The sequence below is a fragment of the Gopherus flavomarginatus genome, chromosome 5, assembly GCF_025201925.1.
Source record: "Gopherus flavomarginatus isolate rGopFla2 chromosome 5, rGopFla2.mat.asm, whole genome shotgun sequence".
Classification (NCBI taxonomy): domain Eukaryota; kingdom Metazoa; phylum Chordata; order Testudines; family Testudinidae; genus Gopherus; species Gopherus flavomarginatus.
The window spans coordinates 116,753,568-116,766,641 of NC_066621.1; the positions used below are offsets into that span (position 1 = coordinate 116,753,568).

The 13,074-nt window shown below is 52.4% G+C and overlaps 1 protein-coding gene across 5 annotated transcripts in view; it reads right to left on the reverse strand.

Moving 5' to 3' along the window:
• Positions 1–240: 240 nt before the first annotated feature.
• The window catches only part of LTBP2 (latent transforming growth factor beta binding protein 2), a 128,296-nt gene continuing 115,462 nt past the window's right edge, over positions 241–13,074 (reverse strand). For all 5 annotated transcript variants that reach the window (XM_050955643.1, XM_050955645.1, XM_050955644.1 and 2 more), the window contains 6 exons: positions 6,580–6,708; positions 5,021–5,161; positions 3,726–3,893; positions 2,652–2,939; positions 2,234–2,383; positions 241–689 (listed from right to left, as the gene is read on the reverse strand). In XM_050955643.1, coding sequence (XP_050811600.1) covers positions 517–689; positions 2,234–2,383; positions 2,652–2,939; positions 3,726–3,893; positions 5,021–5,161; positions 6,580–6,708 — 1,049 coding nt within the window. In that variant the 3' untranslated portion in view covers positions 241–516. The remainder of the gene's footprint in view (positions 690–2,233; positions 2,384–2,651; positions 2,940–3,725; positions 3,894–5,020; positions 5,162–6,579; positions 6,709–13,074) is intronic.

Below are 13,074 nucleotides of genomic sequence, written 5' to 3' on the forward strand. Positions count from 1 at the left end.
AGGACAGCATGATGAATTGCTGTCAATCCCTCTGCCAGGTACTGGGGAAGGGCTGAGGCTTCTCCCCACTCTCTGCTATTTACACTGGTTACTGAGGAGCTGGGGGGAGGGGCTGCCCTTCTGCAGCATTAGCTGCTCGAGTTCCTTAATTTAAGGCCTGTTTAGCCATTTCAGTAATGGTGAGCCTCACAGGTCTGTGCACTACAGGGAGGAGCGGGGCCCTGTAGGTTGGTGGGGGAGGGGAGTGGGGGGCCCTGTGGGTCCAGGTTGTTGCAGAAGCAGGAGGTTGGTGGTGAGCAGACCAGGCAGGGAGGTGGCTGCAGATGCTTGGAGCTCTCTACCCTGGACTATGTCGCTATGGGCTCAGCCAGGCAAGGTTTGGCAAGAAGGTTGTGCACTTTGGGGGATGAGCAAAGGGCATCAAAGCTACTGCAGTCCCAGGGGGCCTCTCTCCAGCCGATGGATCCAGGTACCAGCAGAGTGTCTGAGGAGGGCCACCCTTGCCCCGTCACTCCCCTAAAGCTGCGCTGCCTCTGGTCTCTCGGCGGGTGCAGGAGCACAGCGGTGGGGCTCAGCCTGCACCACAAAGCCAGGCGAGCAGTTGCAGCGGTAGGAGCCCTCTGTATTTTCACAGGTGCCGCCCTCACACAGGGGCCCAGAGCTGCTCACCTCCTCACACTCGTTAATGTCTGAAAGGAGAGGGAAGGGGAAAAAGCCTGAAAGTTGTATTCTGCAGCACAGCACCCCCACTGCACTGTACACCTCCAAACTCAGCACCTCCATGCCCCCACAGCAGACAGAGCTCCCCCACACCTAACACCCACCATCTTCATGGTGTGTAGGGCTCACCAAACCTCCCACACTCAGAAACCCCATGCCCAGCAGCCCCCAAGCCACGCATGGCTGCCCCAAACTCAGCACTCCCACATTGCAAAGCAATCCTGTGACCCCATGCTCCCTCATGCCCAGCAACCTCACCTTGCATAGGGCTTCCCCACACTCAGCACCCACACACTGAACAAAGCACCCCATGATATAAACTGCCTCCCCAGTCAGATCACCCCAAGAAGAATGCTTTGTGCTCCCTCTCTTAAGAATGAGATGCGCTAAACAACAAGATTTAGGGGAAAGGGCGATTTTGGTTTTGCAAAATTCCTCTTGTTGATTTGACAAAGTTGCAGGGAAACAGAGACGAGGGCATCTCTGGGGTGGCCCTGAAAGGGGCCGATTATCACCTCAGGGACCAAAACACAGGCAATGAACCTTGCACTGAGCAAACAAATGTGTGTTTTATTAACCTTACAGCTGTTCCAGAATGCTGATGGAGGCCTTTTGTCTAGAACAGCTTTTCTGGAGCGGAGTGCTAGTGCAGTGGAGGCCCAAGAGCCACCGGCTTTTAAACACCATGTTGATTAGACCTGCTGAGAGCACCGCTACATGGCAGATGGCCAAAGTACCTGTACCCAGTCTGCACCATTGCTCACGGTGTGCTAGCACCACAGGGAGGCTGCCCCGACTGACTAGAGTGCACACAGCTCCAACCTGTTCTGCCCTCACTTTGTTTCCTAGATCCCGTCGTCTTCTCCACTTTTCATTTTCCTGAACTTTTAATTTTCCTTTGTTTCTCCCCAGAGCTCCCTCACACACAGAGCGAGCAGGATTCCCCCTCATTCTCCACAGCACCCCCATACTGAGTGAGTGGGGGTCCCCTTCCCATGGCAGATCCAGGCCTTGTGTGAATCTCACCTCAGTCAGGCTGTATAACCCAGCCACACATGCCAGGAACGTGGCTGATGCCCTGATTAGAGTGACAGCCCTGGTGCTGAGGAAAGGGGTCCCCCTCCTGCCCAGCCCCTGGTTCTCTTTCTTGCAGTTCTGTGATGGGAACACCCTCTGGTGCCAAGTATCAGAGGGGCAGCCGTGTTAGTCTGGATCCATAAAAAGTAACAAAGGTGCCACAGGACTCTCTGTTCCTCTGGATGCGGTTTCACAAGCCCTGATCCTATGGAGCTCCAGTGACAACTGCCATTCCCAGGCAGCGACACTAGGGGGCAGCAGCAGGTAAGGAATGGCTCAGGGTTGCATGTGCTGAGCTCCACAGCAGAAGTGACTGGGAGTGTAGAGTTCAGCCAGCACTCCTCAAAACCAGTATCTTAGCTGTGGGGGTGGAGGGCAGCTAGCCCACCCCCTACCCTTGGTGAGGCCATTTCTCTCACCATTTGGGGCCACTCACCTACACAGGCCATGTGGGTCATGTCCAGCTGGAAGCCGTCAAAGCAGTCGCAAGTGTAGCCCTCTCGCACGCGCACGCAGCGCCCGTTCTCGCAGCCATTGAGAATGCCGCACTCCTCTGCCTGGAGTCCCTCAAAGCTGTCAAAGTGCCCTGTGGATACAGAGGGGCCATCAGCCTGCAGGGAACACACTGTGGGGGCAGGGGAAGGCTTTATGCCCACAGGGGAACAGAAAACCATCAGCCTGGCAGGTGGGTGATGTAGAGGGGACAGGGGCAGCAAATATGGATATTGGTCTGGATAACACAGATGGGGCCCCGTCCAGGCTGGCTTTAGGAGAAGGGGGGGGGTTACTTTCTGGGCACAGCCTGAACCTAGAGGAAGCCACCAGGACAACTCTTGATCTTCTTCAGTACTCACCAGTTTGGCTGGGCAGGTAGCGAGGCTGGGACTGTGCTGGAGGGAGCTGAGGAGTGTGTAGGAATGTGCTGCCACCAACCTCACTGCTCAGTTCTCTCTGGGGGAAGCTGGCATCAGGGGCTCCATACTCAGGACTCAGGTAATTGTAATAGGGCCCTAAGTCTGGGCTATAGAGTCCATAATGAGAGTCTTCTAGGGCTGGTCCATACTCGTATCCGGGCCTTTCTTGGAGTCCAGCCTCCCTCTCAGTCTCTCCCCTGGCCACATTACACAGGTGAGCAAAGTCCTCTGGAGGTGGAGAGAGAGGGAAGGGGCAGCTTAGCACCATGGCATGAAGGAGGGTAAGCCCCTGAATCTCCAGGCATGAGCTAAGTGGGGGGTTGCATCAGGGATGGACTCAGGCTGGGCAGAGAAAGGCCAAGCCCAGGAAGAGCAAAGGCCAGGCAAGGGTCCTTATGGGATTTCCAAGATATGTGGAACCCATACTCCAAACCATGACCAAGGGGGTTGGATACCTGCCACACAAAGCCCCCTGATCCTACAAACTAAGTAGGACTTGGCCTTGTACACTCTTGGAGGGGAACCCCTCCTGCTCCGGAACACCTAGCTGCTGCAGGGTGCAGTGAGGGTGACTGAGCAGTGGAGACTCCCCTCGGAGTCAGTACTAACTCCAATGCCTCAGCGCAGTACTAGGGGTGCTGTGCCACTAAGTGCCATCATTCAGATACTTTCAAGCAAAGGATTCACATGCCACCTCTACCAGCACACCTCAGCTCTGAGCCAGAGGGAACTCCCCTAGGAGCAACAGGAGAATTCATTCCCTGTGGCCCATTCAGTCCTTGGCTGCTAATAAAGGGGCATTTGATGACGCACTGTGTGACTGGTTTCTGAGATGTGGACACCTGCTCACCGGGATCTGCTGGGAGAGCCCTCTCTCCATTCATCCACAGCCCACAACGACCTTTCACTCATTGCTGACCTTTGCAGGGTTTGATTAGCAGGAGCCTACAGGCCAAAGGCTCCACAGTCCCTGAGCAAACCTGTCCCCTCATACCTGTGACTGTGCATTCTCACCAGAAGCCCTGTGGGGGCAGAGTGCACAGTCCTGGCTCCAGGCCTCGCCATAGCGGCAGCAGCACTCGGTGTACGTGGTCCGTCGCCCCTGCAGTGGCTGGTTGCAGATGTAGTTGGAGACTCTCTGCCAACAGATGTCCAGGTGGATTTCATGTTCCTCCGGGTCTTCTGTTAGTGAGATGAACAAAGAATGCCATGGGGACATCCCCTAGGTCTCCTGGGATCCCTTAGGAAGGTGCTGTGCCCAGTGTTCTGCTCCCAGACTGTGCCCCGCACTCACACCTTGTGCATTGAATTTCAGACCCAGCCAGCACACTGCCCCTCCCACAACATGCCTCATATACAGCGATCCTCAAGTTCTCCACAGATCCCTGCATGCATATGACAAAGTGGGACTGTTCTTAATGTTTCCTCTGAATACGGTGTGGGTGCCTCAGTTTCCCCTATGCATTTCTTAAGTCTCCAGTGTGCATAAATGGGTGACACTCTGTCTCCTGGCAACAAATGGCCGGGGCCCTTCCCCCCTGCAAGAGGATGGCTAAAGGTGAACAAAGATCAGGTGACCTCCTGGGCCAGGAAAGAAACAAAGGCCAGAAAGGAGGGACTGGAGGGGGTTTCAGTTTGGAGCTTGCTGAGGATGGGAACTGAGGGCAGAAAGGGTTGTCTGGCTTGCTGGGCCCCAGAATGGACCCGGCTGAGGGGTCCCGTTCTCTGTACCTACAAGCTCTGGTTTAGGCCGTATTCCTGTCATCTAATAAACCTCTGTTTTACTGCCTGGCTAAGAGTCACATCTGACTGCGAAGTAGGGGTGCGTGCAGGACACTCTGGCTTCTCCAGGACCCCACCTGGGCAGACTTGCTGTGGGAAGCACATGGAGAGGCAAAGGATGCTGAATGCTCCAAGGTCAGACCCAGGAAAGTGAAGCCGTGTGAGCTTCTTGCCCTGAAGACAGCCTGCTCCAAGGGAGAGGAGGCTCCCCAAAGTCCTGACTGGCTTTGTGGGGAGCAGTTCCAGAGCATTGCCCAGGGACTCCATTACAATGCAACATTCCCCCTTGAGTCTGGCACTGTACCCCCCAGCCCCTGCTCCCCTGTGTGCAGCACCACCTTGCCTATGGGCTACTCCACCACTCTGCACCTTATGTCTATGCTTCCCACTCCAAGGAGGCATGCATGGAGGTCCTGGGGTGCAGCCTGCACTACAGACCCAGGCCACAGTGGTGCAGATCTTGCATGCAAACCCACCTCCCCTGAGGCCCCGTACCAACACCCAGCCTGCTGGCCAGCCCCACTCACCAGCCCTGCTAGAGACATTGATGCAGCGGTTGCGGGTCACATCCAGCACCAGGGGGAGGCCGCAGAAGCAGTGGAAGGAGCCGGCTGTGTTCAGACACTCACCATTCACACACGACATTTCATTCTCACATTCGTCTTGATCTGCAGCCACAGGAAGGCAGAGATACCCTTAGACTGGCAAATGAGGCCACCACCCCAACCCTTGTCCCATGGAGTGCCTCTGCCACCCTCTTCCCTCACCTAGGGTTGCCAACTTTGTAATATTTTAAAACCGGACACTCCAGCAGGAGTACCAGAACCTCCCCTTCCCCCTGAGGACCCACCCTTGCCCTGCCTCTTCTCTTGAGGCTCCACTCCTGCCCTGCCCCTTCCCCCTGAGGTGCCACTCCCCATTCGTTCCTCTTTCTCTCTCCCTCTGTCGTTCACTGCTTTCCCCTGTCTCTCCTCTCCCTGCGTGGGTCAGGAGGGATTCACCTGAGGAGCCAGGGTTGAGAGCTGCAGGCACTCGAGGCAGGTAGGGGACGACCCCAGTTGAGTATGGGCAGGCGCGAGTGATGACTCGGTGCCTCCCCCGTCGGCAGTACCTGGACTTCGGGTGTCCGCCCAGTAGATCTATCTGGCACGGTTGCCAGGCGTCCAGTTTTTGACCAGAATGCCCAGTCGAAAAGGGACCCTGTTGGTTTCGGTCAACACCGTTGACCAGGCCATTAAAAGTTTGGTTGGCCGCCTGCAGCAGGGCAGGCAGGGTGCCTGCCCAGCTCTGCCGAGCTCCTGGGAAGCTGCCGGCATCTCCCTCCAGCTCCAGAAACCGCAGTCAATGGGAGCCACAGGAGCGGAGCCTGCAAGCAGATGCAGCATGCAGAGCCACCTGGCCACGCCTCCACCTATGAGCCGGAGGGAGATGCTAATAGCTTCTGGGAGCCTCTTGAGGTAAGCGACACCTGAAGCCCACACTCCTCATGCCCTCCCATGCCCAACTCCCTACCCCAGCCCTGAGCCCCCCACACATCGCAACCCCCTGCCCCAGCATGATGAAAATGAGCGAGAGAGAGAGCAATAGAGGGAAGGGGAATGGAGTGAGCGGGGGCAGGGCCTGGGAGAAGGGGCAGGGCAGGAGCGGAGCAAGGGTGTTCGGTTTTCTGCAAACAGAAAGTTGGCTACCCTACTGGCATGACACTGTCAGGTCCTCTTTTCGAGCGGACTTTCCAGTTGAAAACCAGACACCTGGTCACCCTACCTGCACCTCGCACACACACTGTGCAAGGGCCTAAGGCAGTGCTTCTGCCACCCCCAACCCTCTATTCCCCCCCCCACACACACACACACTGTGTAAAGGCCCTGAGGAATGCTTCTGCCAACCCCTACCCATACGAGAACCTGGAGGACACTGCTCCATAACACTGCTAACCTCACATAACACAGGCACGAGCACTGCCACCACCCACACAGCAAGGGCACTGGTGCCACATAAGGACAGAATGGGCCTGCCTCCTGCAGTGAGGAGCAGATGCCCAGACAGAGGGAGGGAGGCGCCGTCCAGAGGGGAAGGGCCATCTCACCCACACACTCGAGCCGGCTGGAGTCGTAGAGATAGCCAGAGCGGCAGAAGCACTTGTATCCTGGCACCGTGTTCACACAATGCCCATTCCGACAGATCTCAGGGCCAAACATCTCACATTCGTCTGCATCTGCCAAGAGAGGGGGCGGGGGAGGCTGCGTCAGTCACGTAGGCCATGTGCCTTGCGGCCAGCAGCAAGAAGAGAACCTGCTCCTTCCATCCCAGGGGTCGACATGAGCCAAGGCTGGGGAAAACCAGCTCAGCAGCTAGGTCCTGACCTCAGGCAGGGGGGGAAATCGCCTGTAGTAGAGCAGGGACAAGGAATCACCATGGGCAAAGTGGGAATAGGGGGAAGTCGTGGGCTCAGGGCTCCTGACAGACACTGCACATGCAATTCTCTGAGTCGTGCACGCAAACAAGTTCCACAATTATATTTTTAACTGGTTTGAAAATCCAGCCTGTGAAGCTAAAGGGCCAGAGCCTGAGCCAAGTCCACATTCCAAACCCACAAGCTTGGAATCCAGCTCAGCAACCAGGAGGAGAAAGAGCTAAATCTTTACAGACTGGAAGTCTGGTTTACAAACATGTAGAACTCAAAAACGGCTGCATGGATTCTGCTGAAACTTCCCAGAAAGCTTTGCCTCTTGGCTGGAATCAAACCTGAGAAATATCTGCCCAGAAAGAATTAGTTTGCCAGAGTTACTGGCAATGGGAAGAGGGGGCTTCTCATGGAAAGGGCATTTCAGTCTTAATACTAGGAGTCATTCACACTCTTGCTATATTGAACAGTCAAGAAGCCACGTTTGTCAATATTGTCTCAGAACCTCCCACCACCGACTCTGCTGGATTTAGGGCCAGAGAGCGCCATCCCAAAGGTGTCCTGGGGAGTTACTTCTCAGTGCAATGCTGTAGAGGAGTGCACTCATTGCTAGAGCACTTCCGCATGGGTAGGGATGGCATAGCAAGCTCCTTCCCCATCAGGCATCCCCTGCTCACAGCTGTTCCAGCCCTGGGGTGATATCTCTTCCTGTAACTCGGCCCTCTAGCCAGGTACTGGTTTCAGTCCACCCCTTCCTGGGCCAGGAAATCTCACAAATGACAGTCCAGTAGTTTCATTCGTAGTGTAAATGGCATTTCACTAGAACAGGGGTAGGCAACACATGGCACGTGTGCTGAAGGCGGCACGGGAGCTGATTTTCAGTGGCACTCACACTGCCACTGGTCCAGGGGGCTCTGCGTTTTCATATAATTTTAAATGAAGCTTCTTATACATTTTCAAAACCTTATTTACTTTACATACAACAATCATTTAGTTATATATTATAGACTTATAGAAAGAGACCTTCTAAAAATGTTAAAATGTATTACTGGCATGCGAAACCTTAAATTAGAGCGAATAAATGAAGACTCGGCACAGCACTTCTGAAAGGTTGCCGATCCCTGCACTAGAAGCACTCTGCAGCATGCTTACAGGTATTGTAATGAATGCAATGTACGTAGTTTGTAGTGCCTGGGCTTGTATTAAATCAAATTTTTTAGGTTCTGATTTTGATGCTGACTCAAAAGCTTGGCAGCCATAGTCAATAACTGTTCTGACTAAGGCTCTGTATACCATCAGGAGCGTTTTCTTACCTGCGCCCCCCCCCACCCCACCCCCCAGTTAGTCCCAGCAAGATTTTTAAGCAGATTAATTCTTCCTTCAATACAGTTTATAATACTGGTGTGACGAAGTGGGAATGTTCTTAATGTTTTCTCTGAATAGTGTGTTGGTGCCTCAGTGTCCCCTCTGCAGTTCTTAAGTATCTAGGTGGTGGAATAAGGGGGTGTGATTGCTGCAGTGCAAGGGGCCAGTGCACCTAAATGCCTGACACTCTGTCTCCTAGCAACTGATGGCCTGGGCCCCTCCTCTGCAAAGGTGCCAAATGAAGGTGTTGGAGACAAAGAGGTCTGGTGACCTCCTGGCCTGGGGAAAGGAACTGAGTAGAGAGGAGGGGGTTTTCAGTCTGGGACTGGCTGGGAACGAGGAGTGAAGTGCAGACGTGGGGGTTTGGCTCACTGCCCCCCCCAGAATGGACCTGGCCGAGGGGTCCGGTTCACAGTACCTACAAGCTCTGTTTTAGACTGTGTTCCTGTCATCGAATAAACCTCTATTTTACTGGCTGGCTGAGAGTCACGTCTGACTGCAAAGTGGGGGTGTGGGACCCTGTGGCTTCCATAGGACCCCACCGGGGTGGGCTCGCACGGAGGGGCAGAGGATGCTGAATGCTCCAGGGAGAGACCCAGGAGGTGAAGCCGTGTGAGCTTCTTGCCCTGAAAAAGTCTGCTCCAAAGGAGAGGAGGCTCCCCAAAGTCCTGCCTGGCTTTGTGGGGAGCAGTTCCAGAGAATCGCGCGGGGACTCCATGACAACTGCTTCACAAACATATTTGATCAGCCCCCCCTTCTTAGTGTCTGTAGTCATTTACACCTCCCCCAGCCCCAAGTATATATACCACAACCCTGCTCTGAAGGCAGAGTGGAGAGCAGTGGCTGTTGGCTGGGCGCCCAGCTCTGAAGGCAGTGCAATGCCAGCAGCAGCACAGAAGTAAGGGTGGCAATGTGAAAAGTAGTATTTGTCAATATCACTTTTCACAGCAACTTAGTTCCCCATGGCCATCCTTCTGTGCTGCTGCTGCTGCTAACACCACCCCAGGGCTGACAGCCAGAGCCCTGCTGTGGCCAGGTGAGGGATTTGTTGGGGGAGGAGAGCCTGAGCCTGGATTGGGAGGGGTGAGAAGATCCTGAGCCGCGGCTGCCTCCCAGTGAGGAATGAGGGGGCAGCCAAGCAGCAGGCTCTGGCTGTTCCCTTTATCCCTGCCTCCTGGGTGTGCATGGCCCTTCTGCACGAGCCCCAACCACCCGGGACTGACAGCTGGAGCTCTTTAAAAAACAAACAAAAAAAACCCCAACAACACAGCTTGTGCCTCCCTTGACACATTTCTGCACCTCTCTTGGGAGACCTGGCCTATGGTTTGAGAACTGCTGGTTTATGAGATCTTTCCAAAGTAATTTAGTATCAAATGTTACCACTAAGAATTTGAACCTTTTAATTCTATGTATTTGTTCTTCACATGTATACAGTTTGCATTCCTTTGTAACTTTCCTTTTTGTAAAGATCAATGGAAAGCATGAAAGCCCCTGCATTTCCTCAGTCAGAGGTCTCTCGTAACTCTTTGTTGATTCCCTTTTCTGCCACCTCAATATTCCTGCTTCTAACCCACTGAGCACAGTCATTTGTGAATACAGAGCAATGCCTACCTCGGCACTTATCAGCCCAATCTTATTTAACAAATAACACTTCCCTGAGGTGTGCCATTTTTAATGTTATATATTTTAGACATAACTTTCCTAACTCTGACCTGCATGGTCCTTTAATCAAAAATTCTCTAATCCATCCATCCATTCTTCCCCTTTTCCCTAGTGCACCTACTTTGTACAACTAGCTGTCCCTCCACAGCATGTCATATGACTTCTCAATATCTAGAAAGGCAGCTATCATAAAACCTTTGTCCTTCGGACTTTTTTGTATTTCAGTTCCTAATTTAACTATCCTGTAGCTCCAAACTTTTTTGTATTTCAGTTCCTAATTTAATTATCTTGTAGCTCCAAACTTTCTGATTTCCCATAAGGGCTGTAGACTTTATAAATCCTTACAGAAATATTTCTCTTCTGCATGAGGATCTTAACAACATTATATTCTAGGCTTACTTCTTCATTCTCTACTGCTACGTAGCTTAATCCTTCCCTTATGAAAGTACAAACATCTTGTCCTCTTCCTAGTTTTCAGTCTTGCCTAAGGGCACTATACCCTGGAATTTTAAAAGCAAACTTTCCAAGCAACTATGTTCCTTGGATATATATGAGATCTGGTTTAATTTTCATTTCCAGGATATTTTCGTTTAGTTCTTGACCATGTACGATCAGATTTTGAGCGTTCCAGCAAAAGACTGAGATCTCCATACTAGTCACGTTTCACCATTAACCTAATTCAAAATTGCATGAATACAGTCCATTGACAAATTGCTAATTTATAAGTATTTCTCTGGTGTCCTTGCTACAATATTCATTTTTTTCTGATTTTTCCCCTTGTTTGTGATGTACAATTCATCATTTTTTTTCACTACGAGTATATTGTCACCTATTCCTTCTGCAGTGTTTATCATAGTCTTTATCAAATAAGGCTGTGTCTGCAATTCCTCTTTTCCTGGGCTGATTGTCTCTTCCTTCTCCTCCTAATGCTTTGAGAGTCTCCTTACTGCTGCTACATAAGGCATGTTATTAACAATTTTTGTCTTTTGTATCTCAGTAGCTTGTCTTTCTGGAATACATCCTCTATATTAGTGGTTCTCAAACTTTTGTACTGGTGACCCCTTTCACATAGCAAGCCTCTGAGTGCGACCCCTCCCTTATAAATTAAAAACACTTCTTTATATATTTAACATCATTATAAATGCTGGAGGCAAAGCGGGGTTTGGGGTGGAGGCTGACAGCTCGTGACCCCCCGTGTAATAACCTCATGACCCCCTGAGGGGTCCCGACCCCCAGTTTGAGAACCCCTGCTCTATATGCTGGACTGCGATTACCACCACAGTTACTACATTTGACCTGTATCAGAGGGGCAGCCGTGTTAGTCTGGATCTGTAAAAAGCAACAAAGAGTCCTGTGGCATCTTATAGACTAACAGATGTATTGTAGCATAAGCTGCATCTGACGAAGTGGGTATTCACCCACGAAAGCTCATGCTCCAATACTGCTTTCCTCTGGGCGTCTTTTTTGGGAAAGGACCCAGAATATCCACAGCTACTCGCTGAAATGGGACCTCAATTATGGGGAGTGGCTGGAGATCGGCCTTGACCTGGTCTTGAGGCTTTCCCACTCTTTGGCATACCTCACAAGACCGGACATACTTGACAACGTCCTTGCCCATCCCCTCCCAGTGGAAGGACTTCCCTAACCGGTCCTTGGTTCTGTTCACCCCAGCATGGCCACTGGGGTGATCATGGGCTAAGCTTAAGAGCTTCCCCCGGTACTTAGTTGGAACCACCAACTGCTTTTGCGGCTGCCATTCTTCCCGGTGTCCACCAGAAAGAATCTCCTTGTATAAAAGTCCTTGGTCTATAACAAACCGGGATCGATTAGAAGAGCTGAGAGGCGGTGGGGTGCTCCGTGCCGCCGCCCACGCTTTCTGAAGGCTGTCGTCTGCTTCCTGCTCAGTCTGGAACTGTTCCCTTGAGGCTGGGGTCACCAGTTCTTCCTCAGACTGTGGACTTGGGCTTGGTCCCTCTGGAAGCGATGTAGGTGATGGGGTTGTTTCCGTTGCTGGTGAACCGCTCTCCGCTGGTGCACCTGAGGGTATTTCAGGCTCTGGCTGAGCCTTTTGGGTATGAGTGTCTGTTGCTTCTGCCAGTTCTGGCTCGCTGGCGCCCACTGGCGTTGAGTTTGAAGATGTGGTTGCAATTGCTCGTGCTGGTTGCTGTTCCAGTTCCGGGCCTGGGACTGGAGGCGCTGTGGCTGTTTCAGTGGTTGGCATGGAATCCGGGTCCACTACCTCTGTCTGGGTCTCTGGTAACACAGACGGGGCGTCTGTGGACGGCTCAGGAACAGGAATGGGTTTGGAAGCTTGTCTGGTTTGGCTGTGTGTAACCATTCCCACTCTCTTGGCCCGCTTCACCTGGTTGGCCAAGTCTTCCCCCAGTAGCAGGGGGATGGGATAGTTGTCATAAACTGCAAAAGTCCACATTCCTGACCAGCCTTTGTACTGGACAGGCAGTTTAGCTGTAGGCAAGGCTACAGCTTGTGACATGAAGGGGTAAATTGTCACTTGGGCCTTTGGGTTGATGAATTTGGGGTCTACGAAGGATTGGTGGATAGCTGACACTTGTGCCCCTGTGTCTCTCCACGCAGTAACCTTCTTTCTGCCCACTCTCAAATTTTCCCTTCGCTCCAAGGGTATTTGAGAGGCATCTGGGCCTGGGGATCTTTTGGGTGATGGTGGTGTAATGAACTGCACTCGGATGGCGTTCTTTGGACAGTTGGCCTTGATATGTCCCAGTTCATTACACTTAAAGCATCTTCCATCTGATGGGTCACTGGGTCGAGGTGAGTTACTGGAGACTGGTGAGGTGGAAGAATAGGGCGTCTGTGGCTTTACTTGGGTTGTATGTGGGGTCTTTGGCTGTCCTCGGTTGTAGGGTTTATGGTCGGTGTGCCCTCTGGGGTATTCATTCCCCTTGACAGTAGCTTTCTTGCTTTCTGCCACTTCCATCCATCTGGCTCCAATCTCCCCCGCCTCGGTGAGATTTTTGGGTTTTCCATCTTGTATGTAGCGTGTTATGTCCTCAGGAACACCATCCAAGAACTGCTCCATTTGTATGAGGAGGTGCAGTTCTTCCAAGGATTTAATATTGTGTCCTGATATCCAGGCCTCATAATTTTTCTCAACGTAGTAGGCGTGTTTGG